Below are 25975 nucleotides of genomic sequence, written 5' to 3'. Positions count from 1 at the left end.
AAATTTGAAAGTAGGATTAAAGTGTTACAAATCAAAGTCGATGATCTAGATTGTTACTTTTATGAAAGTTCAGAGACCAAAAGTGTTTTTTAACCTAAAAACTGGTTTCTGAAATTCAAATCATGTAGAGACATTTAGGACATGCTAAGAGCTGATTATAATAGTCTGTATTTGGAATGCATACTATTTTAGTCTAATAAATAAACACTAAACATTGCAGCAAAGAGAAAAAGATAGAAAGAGTAGGAAACTGTAACAAAGAGGAATTTGAAATGGTAATATTATAAGTAATCGTAGGTTATAATAGTTTAAAACACTGATTATTATAATTGAAGTTCTAAATATAAAGTAAACAGCTCAGTCTACTCACTTGAAGTTGGGGGCACAAACAACCACGTATAGATTATAACCTTAAAAGTTGTTAACAAATATCTATTTTAAATTAACTTTCAACGATGCAGGTCTTGTGTGCATCTATGAGCTTTAAAAAAAAAAAAAAATCGAAGGATCAAAAGTGTCCAACTTATCCTATATTTCATATTAAATTGTAAAATCAGTCATTGAGCATGTAATTTTGTTTTTTTTTTTATAGGTTCTTGACAAATTTAAAAAATCATTGATTTATTAAATGTAAGTTTGTCTAACAAATTTGTAAATTTTTAAAAAATTAAAACAACAACTAAATTTATATTTTGAAATTTCAATAACTAAATATAAATAAAAATTCAAAGTTTAGGAAGTAAATTTATAATTCAATTAATAATGCTATAGTTTTAGTTTTTAGTTTTTTTTTATTCTTTAATGCAGTTCAATATATGTGCGCTTAGAATTTAGTCGATCTTCTAATCATATAAATTAATCAATTGAGTTACATCTAACTTATTTTTTATGTTTGTTTATAGTTAATCAAATCGAGTTTGATTAGCGATGGTTATGATTATAGTTCAACAATATTTAAGAATCATGAAGAAATTTTCCTTTTTTTTTTTTTTTTTTTTTTTATAAAAGTATGAATTTTCTGTTTTTTTTTTTTTTTTTATAAAAAAAAACATATATGCCAACCAATGATTCATCATTAGAGGGCTAATTTCAAATATTGATCATATTACTGACAGTGGGACCAACAGAAAAAAATGGCCAGCATTATCTTTGACAAAATGTTTCATTTGTTAATTGTAAAAGGGACATAATTTCTTATACTATATGCATTATCAACAAAAATCGACCTATATTATATGGTATGTTGGAGAGGGAAAAGAAAATCCATTAAATTAAGGGAGATTTTTAAAAATAAAAAAACAAATGAAATTATTTATACAAAATAGTAAAATTATTCTTTTTTAATATAGATTGATAGATGCTAATAGATGTCCGTCAATATCTCTCAATAATAGAAATTGATAGAAATTTATATTGATACTATGTGATAGATGTCGATAGAAATCCATCCGTCTCTATCAATGTTTTTTTTTTCTTTTAACTATTTATATAAATAGTTTAACTTTTCTATTTGTGAAAATTTTCCTATTTCAATTTTTATAATAAGAAAAAAAAGTATTTTATTTAAAAAAGTCTTGATTTTTGTTTTTGTTTCTTAAATAAAAGGGTTAACAAATAGAGAAATTGGCTACAAATTCATCTGAAGTTATGGTATATAAATTGGAGCAATATAAACACATTTAAAGAAAAAAAAATGAAAACTCAAACTTAAAGTTTCATTGAATAACTATTTGAGTTTTTATTTTTTACTTTTGAATGTTCGAACTCTTAGACACTATTTTTATCTATTGATTTATTTGTTTTATTATCTACTTCTTAGAAATGTTTTTCTAAAGTTAAGTAGGTTTGAAAAAAAAAGGTAAATATAAATTTATATCCCTAAACTTTGGAGTTATATCAATTTAAGCTCTAAACTAATAACGGTACCAATTTAAACCCAGAATTGTAGAGGTTGTATCAATTTTAAATCCCAAACTAATTATTATATCAATTTAAATCCTGAACTTTTATAAGTATATAAATTTAAACCCTAAACTTTCATCACATTATCAATTTAAACCCTCCATTATGTTTTATTTGAATGCACTTATGAATGTTGATGGTATAAATTGATATATTTATAAGAAAATTAAATTTTAAATTGATACAATTATTCGTTTGGGATTTAAATGGATACGACTCTCAAAGTTCAGGGTCTAAATTGATACAACCTACAAAGTTAAGATTTATATTGATATAATTATTAGTTTAAGGTTTAAATTGATATAACCTAATTGATATTTAAAAAAAAAATTAAGAAGGTTTGTTTTTTAAAGTTAGCTAACAGTTCAAATGCGTTTAAATAGAAAAGATGAGATATATAGTAAAGATGTTGTAAGAAACGAGCAAAACTAGAAATAAAAATAAAAATAAAAAATTTTAAGGTATAGTCTGACAACAAATTCAATTATTTATTTATTTATTTATTTTTATGAAAATGATTTCAATTTTTTTACTATTGTTTCTTAAATAAACAAATTTGGGATTTTAGCTAAATTTCAAATTTCATTTTTTTTTAAAAAAAAAATTGATTATATGAACTTATGATCCGTTTGTGTATGAAACATTCAGAACTTGAAAAAATGCTTTACAAATTCTTAAACTTTCAATTCTGTTTTATCTAATCCCTAAATATTAAAAATATTTATTAATTCATAAACTTTCACTTAATTTTGTTTCTCCCGAATAACATTATTAATAGAATATTGATTTGACATATCTATTAAATAAATTTTAGATAAGTCAATAATGTAGGTGATGAGACACTTTCACACTTGACATAGTTATTAGATTTACTCAGATTTATTTAGATGGTTCAATTTTAAATCCTGTAGCTTGTTATATCTTTTCCTCATTTTTAGGAAAGATTATTATATCTTGTTCTCATAGATGCTTCTATTCCACCAAATTATCAAGCAAACTCATATTGAAAATTAATTTATGGTACAGAATTGTTGATCCACTAAGATTGACAATTCCTTGTAGGGGTGGACCCGATCGGATTGGAAATCTCCGATTTGACCAGAGATGGGGTCAAATCGGGAACCCCTTAAGCTCCCCGTCCCCTACCCCACCCCTATATATATATTAGGTATTTAACTTTTTACATTTGACGTAGTATTTAATTTAGCTCAATCTAAAACAACAAAATAGAAAATGGGGAATGGGTCCCCGTGGGAACCCGTTTTGAAAGCGGGGAAGGAGGTGGGGATGAGGGTAAGATCCCTGTGGGGACCGGGAACCCTCCTCCGCTCCACCCCAACCCCATTGCCAACCTTATGACCCACATCTCCCTTACAATGTCATTTTCTTCTTCTTCTCAACCCAACCTCAATTATAATATCATGTGACAAGCCATTACTTGAAACGAAACTATACTACTCTATGATCAAACATGTAGAATTTGCTGAAGTAGGTTGGCTATACAAATTATGAGTTGAGTAATTTATTGATTCCACGAAGGAGTTTATCAAAGAGAGGTACAATCCAAGCTAGATTTCACACGTATGCCGACACAAGGAAACAAAAATTTGACTCGAAAATTGCTCACAATAAGTGGCTACTGTCCTAAATTTTGATAATTTTCATCCTTAGGTTTTTCGTTTTCAATTTTTTATGCTAGAGATAGGACCTATTATTTAAAGCTACTAATTAACTTAATAACTTATGACCATCAAGATATTAAACACTTTTTTTCAACATAACAATTGCAGGAGTGGGAAATTAAATCCCGATCTCTTAAATCGAAATATATGTCAATATCACTTAATTAAATTCACTTTGATCAAGATATTAAATACTTGAAGAAAGATTAATAATACTTTACATTTTATCATAGAGCAAAATATTTATCTTCCAAATCATACAAAATAATAAATATTTATTCATTGAACTATACTCAATGATAAGGATCTAATAGTAATTCTACTCATTATTAAAGCAATAATACTTTACATCAAATAAAACCTAAAATAATGAGAAAGAGAATTGTTTGAAAATGTGGAGTCAGAAACTTGAAAAACACACATAATTTTAATAAAATAAAGAATTGGGATTTGTGATAATGTCACCCATTTTGTTGTCAACCAATACTCTTGTTTCTACTTTGTCAAATTACTTTGGTTTTATAGTAGTATTATAATTCAAATTCAAATGTGTTGAAAATATAATAACTTTTTCAAATTATTTGTTCCAATCTTATTGTTATCTAGTCGATGTAGAACATTGCTAGCATGCTCCACAAAATAAATGTAGAGACTCGCATCTTCGATTAAAAAAAGTTATTAATATCTTAATTAGTTAATTTATATTTAAAGTATTTCTAAAGTATATTATTTGAAGAAACTAGTAGCGTTGACTCTTCACATTTTTATGTATAACCTAGTAGCAACAATTTACTTTTAAATTATATTTAAGCAGTTAAGTTTGATTAACCTCGTGTATATGATAATAATTCGGATATGCCAAAGTGAGCTTAACTTAGTAGTATTGACATGCGCTCTATCTCTAGAGGTCGGAGGTTTAATCCCCACCCCCACAGTTGTTGTACTAGAAAAAAAAAGATCGAACATGTCACCCATAGGGTCCAATCTACCTATTCTATATGACCTAATTAAAAACAATTATATATTAGTTCAACAATTGCAGGGTGGGTAGGAGATCAAATCATCTATCTTTAAGACGATATTTGTCATCTTAAGTCGTGCTCGAGTTGACATATCTTCCATAGATTATTGTAGAAATTAATCATATACTAAAAAACAATGTTTTATGTTGATACACACCAGCACACACGTCAAGCAATTGGATGATTATAGAAAAGAGTCAAATCCAAGATTATACAAATTTGTCAAGCAATTTTTGAATTCCATAACTCATATTCCATTTTTTTTATATATCTATATATTTAATTAATTTATGAACTTGTAAGGATATATTTGTGTTTTTTTTTTTTTATATTTAATAATATGATACTTTATTTACAAGGGATAAATATGTTACCTTAACAATGAGGAATTGAGGAAAAATGCACAAGGAAGAAAAAGGAGAAAATTCCAAAAACTAATTATTAATTTAGATGGTTGTAAAATAGTTGATCTATAAACTTTAAGCCTAACTCCAATCATATTTTTTGTTTAAATTTAATTTTTTTGTTTAAATTTAACTTAGAGTTATTTTAAATAGTAAAATTGCTGAAAACATTTTTAAGTAAAGTAAAAATGTCACATCTAGTCGTGATATATCGTGATAGACTTTTACCACTGAAAAATAATATTTTGCTATATCGATAAATAAATCGATTTATTTTTCTTTATTTGAAAACAACCTTGAAATTATGAGATCCAACGTTACAAATGGAATAGTTGCAGTTATAAATTTAGTTTAAAAAAATCAATCACATTTTTTTCTAATGGAAAATTCAATCACATTTTTTTTTTAGAAAAGATCAATCACATTTTTAATTTTTATATTATATTGCTATTGCTATTGTTTAATGTTTATTTTACATAATCGAATTGTTGAACGACATGTGGAATGAATAAATTCTGGTCCCTGAATAAATTGAAACGATTTTTTTTAAAAAAGGGGACAAAATAATAATTTTCATGGCACAACCGTTATTTATTTATTTATTTTTATAATAATTTAAGGAAAAGTTTACCCTTTTTATCATTCAGGACGGATATAGTGAAGGCCCCGTTTTAATCTATATATTTATAAAAATTAACTGTAAAAATAGATATCGAAAAGTAGCTATACCGTGGAAGAATCACCGTCCTAAAAGTAATTATGACACAATCTCGATACTAATTGCTAGTGTCGGTTGCTCTTAAGGTTAACACAACTTCTAATTTCAGGTATGCATTCGTCGAAAAATGATTGGAATTAAAAAAAGAATACTTAAAACAAATGAAGAGAAGATGAAAAAATCATAATTTTATTGGTCTAGGTTTATGAAGAAGATGAATGCAAAAACAACTAGGGTTGAATAAGAAGAAAAACGGGCATAATATGGAAAAAAATTGTCAAAATAATGAATCTCATTTAATATTCAAACGGTTGATTTATTTTAACAAAATCAGATTAAAAAATTAAACAGATAAGTATTTAAAATTTATTTATTTATCATGCAAGAACGATGACCCAAATCCACCCTTTTGATCAAACAAACAACAACAATATACACGTAAGAAAAGTGATACTTTTACCACTACCACATTTTCACCTTTTCATTTTTTAACTTTTGATGTAAGCTTTGATTTTATTATAGGCCTAAGTCCAAAAGTCATTTTCAATATCAATAATCTATACCTAATGGATACTAAATTCAAGAAGAAATAAAAGAAAATAAGATCTAAGATTTAGGGACTAAAAAATACTTTTTAGTAGCTCTAGCTTCAAAGACATTATATGCATTTAACCACTCAACTAGGTTCTTGATGGCAATAAATAAATATTCAATTTGCCCATTTGGGGATATTTAAATTTTTGAGCTATTCTTTTTATTGTAAAGAGAAAAAAAATGTTAATCTAAACAATTTACTAGATTTTACTCACCTCATTATGGCCAAAAGTTTCTTTTATGCCGAAATGATACTAAATTTTTTTTTGGAGAATTTGTCTTCTGCAGGTTGAAATTTAGGCCGGAACTTTGAGGTTGGTGCTATTTCGTTGTTTAAATTTTAAATTTTAAATTAATTTTGTTTAGGTCAGTTTGATAATCATTTATTTTTTTCTTTTTTTTTAAATAATTAAGCCTATTTTATCTATATTTATTATTATGATTTGTATATTTCTTAAGTATAATAGTTGAATTCTTAATCTAATTCAAAAAACAAAACAACTTTTTGAAAGTTGCTTTTTTAGTTTTTAAAATTTGGCTTGGTTTTTTAAACCATTGGGGAAAAATAGATAACAAATTAAGAAATTTAGAGGTGAAAGTAGTGTCATAGACTTAATTTTTAAAAACAAAAACAAAAAATAAAATAGTTATCAAACGAGACCTTAACGGTTGGTTTAAAATTTCTTACTCCAAAGTATTGTTTAGTTTAATTAATTTAAAATTATTCTCTAAGTTTCACTTTAATATGAATTATTTTGACCTCGTTTTGTAACTATTTTATTTTTTATTTTATTTCTTTAAAATTAAACATATTTCATCCGTATTTCTTACCATGATTTGTATTTTTCTTAAATAAAACGGTTGAATTCTCAGCCAAATTTCAAAACCAAAAACAACTTTTTGAAAGCTACTTTTTTAATTTTCAAAATTTGACTTGGTTTTTTAAACCATTGGTGAAAATAGATAACAAAAGAATAAATTTAGAGGTGAAAGTAGTGTCCATAGGCTTAATTTTAAAAAACAAAATGGTTACCAAACGGAACACATTTTTAATAATTTTTAATTCTTAAAAATTTTAAAACTTGTAGATGTATTAGATATAAAATTGAAAATTTAGAGATCCACTGGATATGAAATTAAAATTTATATCTACTGGATCAAAATATTAGATACTTTTGGTAATCTATCAAAACAAATTATTAAAGTTTCTTTTGATAATCATTTAATAACCATCTGATTTTTAGTCGCTTGAAATTTGTACTTGTTTTATGCTGAATATTTAGAATGGTCTTTTTCCTTCCTAAACGAATATATGAATTCTCAGTCAAATTTAAAAAACATAAGTTATTGAAAATAGTTTGGTTTTTGTAAATACTTATAAAAAGTTAGATTGTGTAATAAAGAAATGATGTATTTAGAATATATTTTCAAGTGTTTAATTTAAAAATAAGTCATTTTGAAGAAACTGAATTGTTTGACAACCATTAAAATGTATTTGAATAAGTTTTTATCAAAAGTGTTTAAATAAAAATAAGTTTTTTTTTTTAAAAAAATATTTTTTTCTCAAGTGAATCCAAACATATTCAAACTTAAAGTTCTAGTAGTATTTATAAGCTTGATTTTCAAATTTTTTTTTTAAAAAAAACTAAGACCCTGTCTAATAACTATTTGGGTTTTAGTTTTTTAATTTTAAAAATTAAGCTTATAAACATTACTTTCACCTATTGGTTTTTTTATTTGAAAATTGAAAAAAATAGTTTTTGTTTTTCAAATTTAATTAAAATTCAAGTATTTAGTTAGGAAAGATAAAAGTCATAGTAAAAAAATGGTAAGAAAACAAACATAATTTCCAAAAATAGAAAACTAAAAGCTAATGTTTATTTCAGTTTTTTGATTTTTTTTTTTTGAAAATTAAGCCTATAAACACTAATTTCACTTCTAAATTTCTTATTTATCTACTTCTTACCAATGGTTTGAAAATCAAGCCAAAATTTGAAAACTAAAAATAAGTAATTTTTAAAAATCTATTTTATTTTTTGAATTTGACTAAAAATTGTAATTAAATAATTGTAAGAAATAGAGAGAGAATAGACATAACTTTCAAAAACAAAAAAGAAAATAGTTACTAAAGGGCCGTTGGTCGTTAAATAGCCTAAATTTTTCCATCCAATCAATCCCATGGGCTTTCCAAATAAGTCAAAAGTAAATGGGCTTCCAATAGCAAGGTGTAGAGCCCATTAAGCCCAGGTCCAGGCCCAATCCACTTCGTCGTCTTCACTGTTCACTTGTTATAGAGCTGAACTTCGGCCTTTATCAGCCCGGTTTAAATTCAAATCAAACTCCAGAGCTCTCTATATTGGCGCTCGAAATTCTCTCTCAAGAGCCCATAAGCGGAAAATCGAAGGGAACGAGCTTCAGTTCACTGACAGATTCTAACTTCACTTTATTGTTCTTTTTGTTCTCTTTGCCGATTGAGGGATTGACTGTTTGGTTTCCAGGAAAATGGTGGAATCGAACCTGACTTACGAGGAATGCCGACGCCAGAGGTTGGAGGAGAATAAGAAGAGGATGGAGCAGCTTAATCTGAACAAACTCGCCGATGCTCTGAAATCTTCCAGCCCTAAATCCTCTCCGGTAGGTTTCTATTGTTTAAAATACTTCATAATCCAATGTTTTCCACCATGAGAATGGATTTAAAGCTTGATTTCTCTCTCTGTTTGGGTTCTGGAAGACGAAACAGCTAAAGCGTCCTCGTCAGCCACTCGATAACTCGTCTTTCAGTGTGAGAAGGTCTAGTCGTTTTGCTGATAAGCCCCTTCCGAACTATAAGGAGGTAGGATTTGAACTCTTGGTTTTGAATTTCACCCCATTTTTTTTTATTGGAAATGTTCCACGTGAGGAAAAGAAAATGTAGTCTTCGAACAGCAGCCATTTTGAACGTTACTTACTTTCTTACTGAAATGACACGTTTATTTAAGCTGTCACAATGAAGAAATGTGTAGTTTAATCGTTGGTCAGTTTCTAATTTAGGCATTTAGATGAACTATCTTGATTTCAGTGGATTGTTATTTTTCTTAGCTTAATGCTCTGTCATATTGGTATTTGCAGTTGCCCATTGAACCACTTTCAAGTTTAAGAAGGTATGCAAGAAAATCCTGTTTCGAATTACTTCGACATGAGACGATTTGGTGTCTTTTCACTTATACAAATATTGGATTTTCAGGCCTTATCAAAGGAGAGATTTGTTGAGCCGGATTTATGCTTCACATGAAGAAAGGCAATATGCTATTAACAGAGCACAAGACCTTCAATCTACCCTGGAATCTAGGTATCCAAGTTTTATAAAGCCCATGCTTCAATCACATGTCACAGGGGGATTTTGGCTGGTCAGTTTATGATATTATTTTACTGAAAATTTTCAGCTTTGATTGGTTATATAAAGCTTACATTGGACAAAGTATATTTGACGGTTAGTGTATGTACTGATGTTGTCTTTATACATATCTTATAGGGTCTTCCAGTTCATTTTTGCAAGACACACCTTCCCCATGAGGATGAAATGCTAACTCTGGTGGACGAGGATGATAATGAGTTCCAAACAAAATACCTTGCCGACAAAACAGGTCTTAGTGGTGGTTGGAGAGGGTTTTCCATTGATCACCGGTTAGTAGATGGGGATGCTTTGGTGTTTCAGTTAACTAAGCCAACTGAATTCAAGGTGATTACATGGGAGAAAAAGAGTCAATTGCCTGATTGAATGATTCTGCATTGGCTAAGCATTATTTATTTATTTTTTCATTTGATTCAAGTTTAATGATCACGCAATTAGTCTAGCACAACACGCACGCACACACATGCACACGCACAAGCACTTGCACATGCGTGCGTGTGCATACACACACATTACGTTATAGCACACATATTACGTTACACACACACACACACAACGTTATAGCACACACATATTACGTTATAGGATTTGGACTTCTGACTTTAAGGGAAGGAGCATATAATCACAATGAGTTGTACTTATGTTGGAAAGACTTGTATTAGAAATAGATATATTTTCTGTTATCGGTAAATAACTTGATAGTTATAGTTTATGATCTTTGTATGTGCTATTAGTTTGTTACCTTTTGTAACTAATTATTGTTTGGCCCACACTTGTATATGGCTAAGGCCCAATTAATAAAAAGTGTGAGGATGATTTATTAAAATTCCCGGGTTAATATGGTATCAGAAGTTCTTTAATAAAAATCTTCTTTTATTTTCAACCTTCTGCTTTTCATTCGTTCACCTTTAACCTCCCGCCATGTCTAACGGCAATCATCCTATCAACTCTGAAGAACCAGTTGATCCTAACACGAATTTTTCCAACAATCTTGAAATTCTTGTTCCTCAGAACACATCATCTCCATCTCCGATCTCTCAATATCAATTTGAAGCATATCTCAATCTGTATTACTTTCATCATAATGATAACACAAACCTTGTTCTAGTTATGGAGCCTCTTACCAAAGAAAACTATGTTTCTTGGAGTCGAGCAACGGTGATGGGATTATCTGTCAAGAATAAACTCGGTTTCATTGACGGCATTCTTGCATGACCAATTGGGGAGCTTCTTCTGACATGTATTCGAAACAACAACATAGCTATTTCATGGATTTTGAACTCTATTTCAAAACCTATTTCTGCTAGCATTTTTTGCTGATTTTGCTCGAGCAATCTGGCTCAATTTGCAAGAACGATTTCAAAGGAAAAATGCTCCATGAATATTTCAACTCAAGAGGACTTTTGCTACATTGTCTCTGTTATAGTTCTATTGTTAGAGTTTTCAATTATTGTAAATATTTTGTTATATTTCTTTCCTTTTCTATGCTTTGTACACTTGTATATATTCATATCTTTGGTGAATGAATAGAGTATTCTTATTCTCTGTCAAACTAGTTTTATATGGTAGCAGAGTCCTCTAAACAAATTTAGGGTTTTGTGAATCTTAGGATTTGAGAATTTAGAACCCGTTTGTGTTACGTTTAGGGTTCTGTGGAGGGGTGAGTTTAAACTTTTGCTCACAGCCGCCGTCTTCGGTTCGTTCGCCGTTGTTAGCCGCCGCCGTCGACGGAAAAAAAAGGTATTTTTTTCGACATAGCCCAGTCCGTCGAGGAACCCATCCGTCGATCTACAGAATCCCAAAGTTCGGACTCCATCTGACTAGCGCGTGAGGATCACGCGCCACCTTTTCCCTTCTGTCGTCGATCCACGCGCCGGTGCGTGTAGGCGCATGTGCCACCTATTTTGGTTCATCTTCTGTGAGTTTCCTTGGTTTTGTTGACTCTTCTTGGTGGTGTGTTCGCTTGGGCTATATACTCATTGCTTGTAAAGACATCTCTTCGGTAAATTAGGGTTTCTCTTCTGTCCGGTGTCTATTTTTTGAGGTAATGGCTGATAAGAAACCAGTAGTCATGTCTGAGATGGTTCCTATGGTGTCAAAAGTAACTGAACATAAGTTGAATGGATCCAACTACTATTCATGGAGATCAAATGTTCGCCACTTTATTAGGAGCATGGAGATGGATGATCACATCACGGAAGAGCCACCAATTGATGCTAATAAAAAGATTTTGTGTCGAGATGATTCAAGAATGCTTCTACAAATCAAGAATTCTATTGACCATGAAATTGTTGAACTAGTAAATCACTGTGAATCAGTCAAAGAGCTATTGGAATATTTGGATTTCCTTTATTCTGGAAAAGAGATAATAGAGTGTTTGATGTTTGTAAGACTCTATATCAACCTGATCAAGGAGAAAAATCTCTTACAAGCTACTTTATGGAGGTTAAAAATACATGTGCGGAATTCAATGCCTTGTTGCCAATCAGCACAGATCCAAAAGTTCTAATGGCTCAACGTGAAAAGTTGTTTATCATGAGTTTTTTAGTAGGCCTTGCACCTAAATATGAGATGGCCAAAGATCAAGTGTTCTCAAGCTCAAATATCTCATCGTTAGAAGAAGCTTACACTCGAAGACTTCATATAGAGAAAACACCAGCAGTTATGTCATCTGATTCTAGTAGTGCTTTGATTGGGCTCACAAATGATTATAGAGGTAATAAGGGGGTTGAATCAAATAGCTCCAAAGGTCATCCCAATGATATTACCCAGTTTATTCTCTAATCTTTGTCCAACTACCTCTTCACCTAATGTCACTATAGCTGATGAAACCTCAACTCCTGTTTTAGGATCATGAACCGTCCATCTTACTGAATCAATTTCTTTGTCATCAGTTTTAAATTTACCACATTTCTCGTTTAATTTGATTTCGGTCAGTAAACTCGCTCATGATCTTCATTGTTGTGTCTCATTTTTTCTTGGTTATTGCTTATTTTAGGATCTTACGACGAAGCAGACTATTGGTAAAGGGCGTGAACTTGGAGGTCTTTACATCTTTGAACCACAAACACTTACGGCTATCACATGCTCAGGCGTGTCGTCTGCCTTTGAAGAGCCTTGCCGTTTGGGTCATTCATCTATCTTTTTGTTGAAGAATCTTCATCCACAACTTCAACATTTGTCTTCTTTAGATTGTGAGTCATGTCAGTTTGCTAAATTTCATCGTTTGAGTTTGTATCCTTGAGTCAATAAACGAGCTAGTGCTCCTTTTGAATTAGTCCATTATGATGTTTGGGGTCCATGTCCCGTTGAGTCCAAAGGAGGGTTTAGGTATTTTGTTACATTTGTCGATGACTATTCTGGTGTTACGTGGTTATATTTAATGAAAAGTCGTTCTGAGTTACCTTTTCATTTTCGTAACTTCCATGCTGAAATTCGAACTCAGTTTAGTGGTGCTCTTAAAATCCTACAGACCGATAATGCTAAGGAATATTTCTCTCATACACTTAAATCTTATTTAGATGCCCATGGCATTCTTCATCAATCTTCTTGTGTCGATACTCCATCTCAAAATGGGGTTGAAGAACGAAAGAATCATCATCTCCTTGAGACAGCTAGAGTTTTGATGTTTCAGATGCATGTTCCAAAATCCTTTTGGGCTGATGCTGTTTCCACAGCTTGTTTCTTAATAAGTCGCATGCCTCTTCCATTCTTAAGGGTGAGATACCTTTTCGTACTTTATGCCCCAAGTAACATTTATTTTCCATTCCACCCAAAATATTTTGTTTTTACCTGTTTTGTTCAGGATGTTCGGTCTCAACATACCAAGCTGGATCCAAAGTCCTTAAAATGTATTTTCCTTAGCTATTCCTGTGTTCAAAAGGGGTATCGATGTTATTGTCCTAGTCTAAATAAATATTTCGTCTCTCATGATGTCACGTTTTTTGAACATTCCTCATTTTTTTCATCACCATCTTTCTCTTTGAATAAGAGTCAGAGAGAGCATAAGGAATTAGAGGATGATTTCCTTGTCTACACAGTTATTTCTCATTCCAATCTTCTTCCTGATTCATCTCTATCTGTGGCTACCTCTACTTTTCCACCCATCGTTAAGGTCTATACTTGATGACAACCTCCTTCAGTTCCATGCGCTGTACCAGAGACTTCTTCGTCTCCTTCGATTCCATGCCCTATACCAGAGTCTTCTTCGTCATTGGATCCAAAAACAAATGATGATCTTCTTATTGCTCTTTGTAAAGGTAAATGTATATGTGCTCATCCTATTTCCTCTTTTGTTTTATATAACCATTTGTTGCCTTCCACATGTTCATTCATTGCAAGAGTCTATATCCATCCCTAAAACTGTTCATAAGGCTTTGTCCATGCTGCAATGGTGGAGGAGATGACTGCCTTAGATGGTAATTGTATTTGGGATTTAGTTTCTCTTCCTACAGGAAAGAAGGCTATCGGTTGCAAATGGGTGTTTGCAGTTAAAGTCAATCCTGATGGTTCTGTTGCTCGGTTAAAAGCGTGCCTTGTAGCAAAAGGCTACGCACAAACTTATGGCATTGACTATGCCGATACTTTTTCTCTTGTAGCAAAAATGGCATCTGTGAGGTTGTTTATTTCATTAGCTTCAATCAATCATTGGTCTTTACATCAACTTGATATTAAAAATGCATTTCTTCATGGTGATCTTAAAGAAGATATGTATATGGAGCAAACACCAGGATTTGTTGCTAAGAGGGAGAATGGAATGGTGTGTTGCCTTCGTAGATCTTTGTATGGATTAAAGTAGAGTCCATGGGCTTGGTTTGGTAAATTTAGTCAGGTGATTGAAAGCTTTGGAATGCGGAAGAGCACGTCAGATCATTCGGTCTTTATCAAGAGATTTGAGGGTGGTGTCATCTTGTTAGTCATATATATGGATGATATTGTGATTACTGGTGATGATGCTTTAGGTATCCAGTCCATAAAGACCTTTCTTCATAGTCGATTCCATACAAAAGATTTGGGCAAGTTGAAATATTCTTAGGAATTGAGGTAATAAGAAGCAAGAAAGGAATACTATTATCACAGAAAAAATATGTACTTGACTTGTTGATTGAAACAGGGAAGCTAGGGGCTAAGCCATGTATTATCCCAATGATGCCCAACTTACAGCTCATAAAAGATGGAAAATTGCTAAAAGATCCTGAAAAGTATAGGAGGTTAGTAGGAAAACTTAATTACCTTATAGTGACTCGACCTGACATAGCCTATTCAGTAAGTATTGTGAGTCAGTACATGTCATGCCCTACAGTTGATCATTGGGCTGCATTGGAACAGATTCTGTGATATCTGAAGGGTACTCCAGGCGTGGTTTATTATATAAGGTTGGTCATACTAATATTGAATGTTTCTTAGACGCCGATTGGGCAGGATCTAAAGAAGACATAAGATCAACCTCAGGGTATTGTGTTTTTGTTGGTGACAATTTGATTTCTTGGAAGAGTAAGAATCAAAATGTGGTGTCACGTTCAAGTGTGGAATCAGAATATAGAGCAATGACACAGTCTGTATGTGAATTGATTTGAATATATCAACTTCTTGTTGAGTTGGGATTTGAAACCGACAAAGTTGTGGTGTGATAATCAAACATCACTTCATATTGCGTCTAATCCAGTATTTCATGAAAGGACTAAATATATTGAAGTTGATGGCCATTTTGTACATGAGAAAATTCAACAAGGGTTGGTATTTGTAGGATATGTGAAGACTGGAGAACAATTAGGGGATATGTTCATGAAAGCATTGGATGGAACACGTATAGATTATCTATGTAACAAGTTGGGCATGATTGCATCTAAATATGCTGTTTCATCCGCTGAGACAAAAGCATATGAATCAACTGTTTCAAATGAAGAACCACTAAAAAAGAAAAAGAAAAGACGTCCATTTATATTCAAGGGAGTGCGGTGAATAAGGCGTATATAGAGTACGGAAAAGAAGGACTCCCTCTGCCTGACAACCCCAAGTATACTCTTTCCCATAACTTCTCATACCAGACCAACCCACTAAAATGCAAATAGGGATTAGAAATGTGGTCAACATCACGAAGAATAAAGAGATATCGTCTATACCCAAATCAAAATTGATGTTTTCATATATGCTCCAACTTGAGGGGGAGTATTATAGTTCTATTGTTAGGGTTTTCTATTATTATAAATATTTTGTTATATTTCTTTCCTTTTCTATGCTCTGTACACTTGTATATATTCATATCTTTGGTGAATGAATAGAGTATTTTGATTCTTTCTCAAACCTAAGAGTTTTACAGTCTTAAAATCAAGACTTGATTAGTATGTACTTCACCAAATTTAAAACTCTCATTGATGAATTTAGTACGTATCGTCCTTCTTGCAATTGTGGAGCATGTTGTTATGGAGGAATTCGTGATATGGCTAATTTCCTTCAAGCTGAATACCTGATGGATTTTCTCATGGGACTTAATGAGTCATTTTCTCGTGCTCGTGCATAGTTGCTTCTAATGGATCCTATTCCATCTAGGAAGAGCAATAGAGAGCCATTGGATCTTTTCCAATAGTTTCCCCTGCAGTTGCTTTTGCCGTGTCTACTAACAATTCAAAGAATAGTTCTTCTACAAAGCAACGTGAGGATCATCCTGTTTGCTTTCATTGTAACCTTGTAGGACACATGGTTGATAAGTGCTACAAAGTCCATGGATTCCATGCCAATTCCACTCCTAGTCCATGGATTCCACGCCAATTCCACTGCTTCTGTCAATGTGGAATTATGCGAACTTAGTTGCTATTCAACCAATTGATCGTACCAATGCCACAAGCATCGCCGATGCTATCTTACAATGCCAAACCTTTCTCAATCAACTGCAATCTCAGCTCTCTATTGCATCACTATCTGGATCTTCTTCCTCTCCAACTGCATCCCATGTCGTAGGTACTAATCCTATATCTTCTTGGATAGTAGATTCGGGTGCATCTGCTCATGGATGTTGTTCAAAGAGTCTATTTGGTACCATGGCTGATTGTTCAACTTTTGTCAAGAAATGTTGGCACTTCTACATCTCATTAACATTAATCCTTAAGAATGTGTTCTATCTACCCGAATTTTCATTCAACTTATTGTCAGTCAGTGCTCTCATAAGGGATTTACCTCCAGTTATTGTTCAGTTTGATACTAACGGTTGCATCATTCAGGACAAGTGCACTTCGAGGAAGATTGACAGTGCTAAGTTTGTGCGTGATTTATATCTTTTGGATCTACCAGGCCTTGACGTTCCACTAAACCACTTATGTGCTGTTATTGATGACAAAGCTAATGTTTGGCATCAAAGATTTGGTTATCCTTCTTCTGAGTGCATAACCTCTTTGAATGATGTTTTGAATTTAAATTCGAGTTTACTTCATAAGAATTTTCCATGTATTGTTTGCCCCTTAGCCAAACAAAGACATTTACCTTTTGTTTCCAATAATCACTTGTCCCTTAATGCCTTTGATTTAATTCATGTTGACATTTGGAGCCCATTTTCAACTACTACTCATGCTGGACACTCTTTTTTTCTCACTATTGTTGATGATGCAACTCGTTTCACTTGGGTTTTCCTGCTTAAACATAAGTCTAATGTTTCTATGGTTATACCTCAATTTTTCAAGCTTGTTGAAACCCAATTTGATAAAAAAAAACCAAACAATTCAGATTAGACAGCCCCTTATTGATGTTCATTGAGTTTTACAAACAGAATGGAGTTATACACCAGTTCTCATGTAGGCTGCCCTCAACAAGACTCTGTGGTAGAGCGAAAGGCATCCGCACATTCTCAATTATTTTTCTGGTCACAAGTTGCTTAATTGGAAGTCCTCTTTTCAGATGCTCACTAGTTCCACACTGAATTATCATGCATTAAAAGTGTTTCGTTCTCTATGTTTTGCATCAACTCTAACCCAAGAAAGGCACAAGTTTCAATCGGGGCTATACAAGCTGTTTTTGTTGGGTATCCTCCTAGAATGAAAGAATACATGCTGAATGATATTGAACATAAGAAATTTTTCTCCTCAATGGATGCCTTTTCCATGAGCAAGTCTTCCATTTCATAGCATCTCAAGCCATAAAAATGTTGTTAACTCATTCCCTGGAATTGTCTTGCCCAAGTCGTTTATTGATTATGCAGACTCTCCTACAATGGAGAAAAATACTGTTGTCCCAACGGTTTCTACAATAGCTCCTAATCCTGTTATCAGTAGTGGTAATAGTCACAATATTTAAACATCCTTACCAGAATCTAATCCAACATTCCCTTCATCACACGCCACTAAACCACCTGCTGAAATCTCCCCTTCAATAATTGTTGAAGAACTTCAAAACCCACCAGTACAGCCGTTACCTCGAAAATACACAAGAATTTCCAAGCCTCCTTCATACCTGTAGGCATATCATTGCAATTTGTTAACCATGACACCATGTTCAAAGCCTTCTACCAAACATCCTATTGATCAATACCTCTCATATAACAAACTATCACCAAAATGTAGAAACTTTACCCGGAAAATTTCTACTACTCAAGAATCGAATTTCTACCATGAGGCTGTTAAATGTGATCATTGGAGACAGACAATGAAGGTTGAGTTGGATGCCATGGAAGCTAATTATATGTGGAGTATTGTTTCTTTGCCTAAGGGTAAAAATTTGGTCAGATGTCGTTGGGTGTATAAAATCAAACACAAAGCTGATGGGTCCATTGAAAGATATAAGACAAGACTCATAGCCAAAGGTTACACTCAACAAGAATACTTTGAGACTTTTTCTCCTGTCGCCAAAATGGTTACTGTCAAAACTCTTCTTAGTATTGTAGTTTCCGAACAATGGCCACGTCTTCAGCTCGATGTCAATAATGCTTTCCTACACGGTGACTTATTTGAGGAGGTATACATGGATCTGCCTTTGGGCTATAAACCACTTGTTCCACTTCAGGAGAAGTACATGGTTTGCAAGCTGCACAAATCCATTTATGGGTTGAAACAAGTCTTAAGGTAGTGGTTTGCCAAATTTTCTGCCTTTTTGTTGTCCTTAGGATTTCGACAGTCAAGAGTAGAATACTCCTTGTTCATTAAAGGCAAAGATGAGACTTTCCTAACTCTCCTTGTTTATGTAGATGACATCATAATAACAGGAGTTAGCTATGTTTACATGGAGCATCTCAAGACCACTCTCAACAAGGCTTTCAAATTGAAAGACTTTGGCTCCTTGAAATTTTTCCTTGGTCTTGAATTAGCTCGATCCAAGTCAGGATTGTTTTTGTCCCAACAACATTACACTTTACAACTGATTGAGGATTTTGATTTGCTTGGAGCAAGGCCAACTGTTTTGCTAATGGATCCTCATATAGAAAGTTGATGATAATGACCTCCTTAAAGATGCATCTGTTTATAGAAGATTAGTTGGAAAGCTCTTAGTTTTGACAATCTCGAGAACAGACATCACTTTTACAGTCCACAAATTAAGTCAGTTTATGGCTAAACCTACTCGAGTGCATCTCAATGCAACTCATCACTTAATAAGGTACTTAAAAGGTTCCCTCGGCAAAGGTATTCTTTTGCCTAAAGTCACAGACTTTTGCCGATGTTGATTGGGGAGCCTGCCTTGGTACTAGACGATCCATAACTGGTTTTTGCATTTTATTGAGCAATTTTCTTGTGTCATGGAAGTCCCAAAAGCAACAACAATCTCGTTCATTAGCTGAAGTTGAGTACTGTGTGTTAGCTGTTGCAAGTTGTGAGACCATGTGGCTTTGGAGCCTTCTTGCTGAGTTGCATATTATGTCTCCTTCATCATTTCTCTTTTGTGACAATCAAGCAACCATTTGTATAGCATCTAATCTTGTGTTTCATGAGAGGACGAAACATATAAAATTGGATTGTCACGTTGTTCGAGACCGAGTCACTGACGGTTCTATTAAGCTTTTGCCAGTCCGTTCCTCTCCCCAGTTGGCTGATGTATTTACAAAGCCTTTGTCTGTAGCTTCTCGCTTTCGATTATTCGGCAAGATGGGTTTACAGGACATCTTCTCCCCATCTTGAGGGAGAGTATCAGAAATAGATATATTTTTTGTTATTGGTAAATAGCTTGATAGTTATAGTTTGTGTTCTTTGTAAATGGGTTGTTAGTTTGTTACCTTTTGTAACTAATTGTTTGGCCCACACTTGTAAATATGGCTAAGGCCCAATTAATAAAAAGTGTGAGGATAATTGATTAAAATTCCCTGGTTAATAACACGGTTATATTGTATCTTAGAATTCATATGCAAGAGAGTTAGATGCACGACTTTAACAGCACTAGCTTCTTTAAAACATATAGGACACTGATTTAAAGCTTTTTGTTGCTACGAGCATCGCCTAGTGTGGGGAGGCAGGACTGGGATATTCAAGACGGTTCATAAACATTCTTGAGCATTCTTATATTTAATAGTTCAACTCACTTTTTCCTTCCTCAAGAAAGCATGATGTGATTGAGATGGACTTGGAACCATTGATACCAGCTCGACATAAAGATTCCCTTCTCTTAATTTCACTAATCTTGGCATCTCACAGAAATGACCAAACTTTTTTGTTCCCAACTTGTTTACATCCCTGCTGAAATGCTGTCTGAAGATATCTTTACTAATGACCTTAGCCTTGCATTCATAGGTATATATCATCAGAGCATACAATTTAGAAGACAGAGAAGATACCAATGAGGATTCTGATGCCATCCAGTTGGAAAGAAGTGGCAAAAAAAATACCAGATCATCAGGGGATAAAACCAAGGCAAATAATTCTGAGGATAAAGGAGATAACGGCGAGGATTCAGATGTCTCTCAGTTAGAAAAAAGTGGCAAAAAAACTACTAAATCATCAGGGCGTAAAAGCAGGGCAAATAAATCTGAAGATAAAGCAGATGAGGGCAAGGATTCCGACGTTCCCCAGATGGAAAAGGGTGGCAAAAAAACTGCTAGAACATCAGGGCATAAAAGCAGCGCAAATAAATCTGAAGATAAAGCAGATAATGGCGAGGATTCAGACGTCCCCCAGATGGAAAAAAGTGGCAAAAGAACTACTAGATCATCTAGTAAAGGTCATTTTTCATATATCATATAGACCTATTTTTACTATTATCACAACAATCTCTTTCACATGCTTTGAATTGGTAATAGATGTCTGAAAAGAGACTCAAACAATTAATGCATTTGAATTTATAATTAGCTTCCACTTTTCATTTCTCATATTCACTAGTATTCTCTTCGTTTTGCTGGCAGGGAAAAAGTAACTCAAGGTTTTCCTTCGGCACAAGGTTTATTAGAAGTATCCCTATCTAAGGCTTTTTGACAAAAAAATTTGGGAGCTTTCAGGAATTTTGTCAGTCTTAGCTCTCTCTGGATTGTTGTAACTGTAAGCTGTAACATCAAGATATATTAATTAAATGACCCCCTTGTTCTGATGATCTGGAGCAACCTCTCTCTCTCTGTTGAGTTGTGGACCGCCAAGAGTTTCTGGAAATCATGCTAGAAGTTTGCATATTAGCCAAACATAAAGGTATTTCTTTTCGCCTCTGTTAAGTTCATTATATATGTCTGTTATGGAGAGTAAAATATGGCTTAATCAATCTTTGCCCAGCTCTTCAGAAGATAGTTTAATTGGTTAAAATATATACCTTCCATCTAGAGATTCGAGATTTAAATCCTTGTGCTAAGTAGAACTTAGAAAGGTGCCATATGAGAGATTTGGGAGCAAACTTTCAAAGTGCTGCGTCATTGAAAACCATGCTTTTAAGTCGCAAGTTTAACTTCAACCTAAACTGGAAGAGAGAAAATGGTAATAACAATAATAAACTATTATGTAACATGGCTAAAGTGTGTATTATTTAGTTGTAATTGACGTATATTTTTTGTTTTGAAGTTGGAAGTTCAAATCTCTAAACCTCCGTTACTAAAAAAAACTAGTTACCTACGAAAGTATCAAAATCTATACAAGAGTACATAGATATAAGTTATATTTAGTTAATGTATGTTATCAATATTTTGGATACATATCCATGAAACAGAAATATATAACATTAATATGAATATAAATACTAATAATAAGATACACAACTTATTTAGTGAAAAAAAACTCAAAGTTTCAGTCTACCTTCCAGTTTAAGCATTTTTTTTTAACGAAAGCATTCAGTAAAAATCAATTTATAAAAAGTGCCTTAAATTTTTCCCACTATATTCAAAAGTGGTTCTATTAATTATAAATATTGTTTTATTACATATTTTGAAGATTTATATATGGAAATTCTGTCTCTGTAAAGTGTTTCTTTTTAAATCAATCCATATATATTTTTTAAAAAAATTATCTTTAATTGTTTTGTAATTCCTATGGTATCCTCAAAGTTGTCGCTATATTTTGAATGAAGAATGACTCTTTGCCATTATCATAGTATAGTAATAGTGTGTTTATTATCTATAATGCTTTATCTATAATGCTTACCACGATTTTAATAATGAGAAATTAAGTTCATCCGTGTAATAGTGTTCTCATATGTCTGAAACCTTCATCCCCTTGCTCGCATTTAACTAATTTAATACAATAATACTCTCACACACTAAGACTCTTCCCTCTCACTCCCTTGTGCTTATGCGTCTCCTCGTACTATCTTTTTTGTGCTCGTAGTTCTCGCTCTTTCATTAGCACTACCCTCTCACACTTGTATTTGTTCTTCCTCTTGTCCATTCTTGTCGTTTTGAACCATAATTAATTTTATAAAGGATAATATGGATAATTAACATGTTCTTAGTGTATTCTAATAATGGTGGGAGATCATCAATCAATATTTTTATAAACGGGAGAAAATGACATTGAGTCATTGACCATCAGAAAGGTAGTCCGTTCGTTAAAAAAAAAAAAACCACGAAAATATGAAATTAAGGGGTAGTATGGATATTTACTTATTTGTTCTGAAAATGTTAAAACGTATTTCTTTAATATTGGGCCGCCTTAAAAAATGGGCCAAGGTCTAAGGCCACATCAAGCCCAATGTAATTTTTCTGTAAAATAGTTGATCTAATTTTTCGTCTTCCTCGATCAAGCTTTCAGTAACTGAGGTTTCTCTGAACCTTTCCTTAGGGTTTAGGCCTTTCCCGATCAGAAATGGCGTCTCTCATGGCGGCCCGGCGTGCTCGAACCCCCATTCTTCTCTCCTCCTTCTTCAAGGTACGGTCTCCTCTCCCTTCTCGTTTCACCTTCACTTGCGGAGACCAAACAGATACCCTAATCAAAGCCCTAAGCACCTCAGCAATCCCTAACGATTTCTCAAATTTTCCTCCTCCGCCGCAACAACCTTCTTCGTCTGATCCTCGATATCGTCAGGCCCAGCGGGGGAGCCAGGTTCATCCTCCGAATGGAAATTTTAATAACCAGTCGTTCTCGGAGTTTCAGAATCGCGATTATGTTCAACAGGGAAGCCCTAGTAATCAATTCAATTATCGAAGTCAGAATCAGAGCCCTCAACCCAATCCTGGATTCTCTCTTCAGGGTCAGAGATATACTCAAGCCGGTAACCCTAATTCGTGGAATCCTCCAAATCAAAGCTACCCGCAGTATCAAAATCCTTCACAGCCGAACCCTCAAAATTTCAAATATCAGCAAGAAAGAGGTCCTAACCAATGGAACAATCAAAATCAAGGATACCCACAGTCCGGAAGGCCTGAACAGCGGAACCCTCAAGTAGAGTATTCTAATCAGTTGAATAACCAAGCTGGGATTCAAAGGCTTGGTGCTCAAAATCAAGAACCAAATGCTTTTGTATCTCGTATTGATGAACTGCGGCGCGTTTGTGGAGAGGGGAAGATGAAAGAAGCTGTTGAATTATTGAAAGAAGGTGTTAAAGCTGATGCTGATTGTTTCCATCTGTTGTTTGAACTATGTGGGAAGTCTAAATCATTTGACAATGCTAAAGTAGTTCATGATTACTTTTTACAGTCAACTTGTAGAAGTGATCTGCAATTGAATAATAAAGTGCTCGAGATGTATGGGAGATGTGGAAGCATGAGTGATGCACAGAGAGTGTTCGACCATATGCCTGATAGAAATATTGATTCTTGGCATTTCATGATGAAAGGATATGCTGATAATGGATTGGGTGATGAGGGTCTGGAGTTATTTGAGAACATGAAGAAGCTAGGATTGCAACCCAATTCACAAACTTTTCTTTTTGTTATGTCAGCTTGTGCTAGTGCAAATGCTGTGGAAGAAGGATTTCTGTACTTCGAGTCAATGAAAAATGATTATCATATTACCCCTGACATGGATAGTTATTTAGGGCTTTTAGGTATTCTTGGAGAACCTGGACATATCAATGAGGCTTTTGAGTATGTTGAGAAACTGCCAATGGAGCCCACGGTCGAGGTGTGGGAGACTTTAAAGAATTATGCTAGAATTCATGGAGATGTTGATCTTGAGGACTATGCGGAGGAGCTAATTGTTGATCTGGACCCAACGAAAGCTGTCTATAATAAGATACCGACGCCACCGCCCAAAAAGCGGTCTGCAATTAACATGCTTGATGGGAAGAACAGGATTAGTGAATTCAGAAATCCAACTCTCTACAAAGATGATGAAAAATTAAAAGCTTTGAAGGCAATGAAAGAACAAGGGTATGTGCCAGATACTAGATATGTTCTTCACGATATCGATCAAGAGGCCAAAGAGCAGGCATTGCTGTATCATAGTGAACGATTAGCAATCGCATACGGATTGATAAGTACTCCAGCACGGACGCCTCTTAGGATCATTAAGAACCTAAGGATCTGTGGTGACTGTCACAATGCCATCAAAATCATGTCTAGAATTGTTGGGAGAGAGTTAATTGTAAGAGACAACAAACGGTTCCATCATTTTAAGGATGGTAAATGTTCTTGTGGGGATTACTGGTAAACCATTTATTCTACAACAACCCTCAACATGTACCTGATGAGTTTATCTTCTCAATAGTCGAGTGCCAAACCATCAATATCCTTATGCGAACCCGGGAACAAGCTTACTGATCGGAGATGAGCTAGCCATTTCTTTATAATGTACGGTCTGCTTATCCTTAGTCTTATAATCATATTTTTTTCTTCTTTTCCAGCTTTTTATTGTTGAATTGAATTGGAAAGCGCTAGTTTTATTCTCCCTGAAAGATGACATGTAAGCATTTTGCAAAAAGAAAACATCCCAATGGCATTCCTTGAATCCTTCTTAAAAATGTGGTAATTTGTTAAACATTTTAAGAGGGACATGCTTTGGATTTGTTAAGAAGAACAGCAGTTACTTTCATCCATCTCTTCTGTCTAATAGATATATCCTACAAAGCTTGGATACAACCCCTTTTTTAACATCCATTTTTTGATTCTCTTTATTACTGTTCTGAATTGCATGAACAATGCCCTTGCATTTTATAAACATTTCATGTCATATCCTCTAGGATTCTTTTCTTCCACTGAGCAGAAAGAGTCAGCATTTTGTTGGTTCACTGATTTTCCATGGTCTTCCACTGTCTTGAGTGATAATGTCTAACTACTTGAACTATACGTAGATTGGTATGGAATGAATACTTAGATTGGTCTGGAATGAAAAGTCTATCTATTTTCAAATTTTAGTTTTTTTTCCCTTTTTTCTCTTTTCGGTTCCACAATTATAGGGTAGAGACAGATCATCGGTCTTTTAGATGATAATTGGTGTCTTATTTATCTTGGTTCATGTGTAGGGCGATTTTGCTTTTGGAACTATATTGGGACTTCTTTAGAATGTTTAATTTCTCTATTTTTCTAATCAATTTCATGCTTTCCTTTTTCATTGGTTAATGTGTCCTTTTAATCTCGAATTATAAAATCTTAATGCTGATTTGATTCTTAAAATTTAAAAATCGATTAAAAATTTCGTTAATGCTCACTTTTCAAAATGATTAAAAACTTTTCGGTTATTTTAAGAATATCGTTTGTGCTCACTTGTTTTAAAAATGGATCTTTTGCTTGATATACTTATTGATGGATAATAGAAATGAATATAATTTTAGAGTCAAAGAAAAAGAATATTTTTCAAAAACTAATTTTTATTTAAACACATTTGGTAAAAATTGTTGAAAATATACTTCAAAAGTTATTTTGAGTGCATGTCATACATTTCAAT

At 33.2% G+C, this 25975-nt stretch overlaps 2 protein-coding genes across 2 annotated transcripts; both read left to right on the top strand.

Moving 5' to 3' along the window:
• Nucleotides 1-8737: 8737 nt before the first annotated feature.
• Nucleotides 8738-21263, top strand: LOC120077841 (B3 domain-containing protein Os06g0194400-like). The gene is made up of 7 exons (XM_039031908.2): nucleotides 8738-9016; nucleotides 9114-9215; nucleotides 9491-9522; nucleotides 9606-9768; nucleotides 9894-10100; nucleotides 20474-20900; nucleotides 21082-21263. Exons 1-7 carry the CDS (start codon nucleotides 8885-8887, stop codon nucleotides 21090-21092), a joined length of 1074 nt encoding a protein of 357 aa, XP_038887836.1. The 5' UTR covers nucleotides 8738-8884; the 3' UTR covers nucleotides 21093-21263.
• LOC120077840 (Tetratricopeptide repeat (TPR)-like superfamily protein) lies at nucleotides 21219-25170 on the top strand. Its single transcript, XM_039031906.2, has 2 exons — nucleotides 21219-21358; nucleotides 22934-25170. The coding sequence occupies exon 2, from the start codon at nucleotides 22958-22960 to the stop codon at nucleotides 24740-24742; it is 1785 nt and encodes a 594-aa protein (XP_038887834.1). The 5' UTR covers nucleotides 21219-21358; nucleotides 22934-22957; the 3' UTR covers nucleotides 24743-25170.
• Nucleotides 25171-25975: the final 805 nt, after the last annotated feature.

This window comes from Benincasa hispida, chromosome 5, assembly GCF_027475165.1.
Source record: "Benincasa hispida cultivar pf3 chromosome 5, pf3_genome.v1.1, whole genome shotgun sequence".
Lineage (NCBI taxonomy): Eukaryota > Viridiplantae > Streptophyta > Magnoliopsida > Cucurbitales > Cucurbitaceae > Benincasa > Benincasa hispida.
The sequence above is the reverse complement of the archived record's forward strand: the minus strand, read 5'-3'. Positions and strand labels throughout refer to the sequence as shown.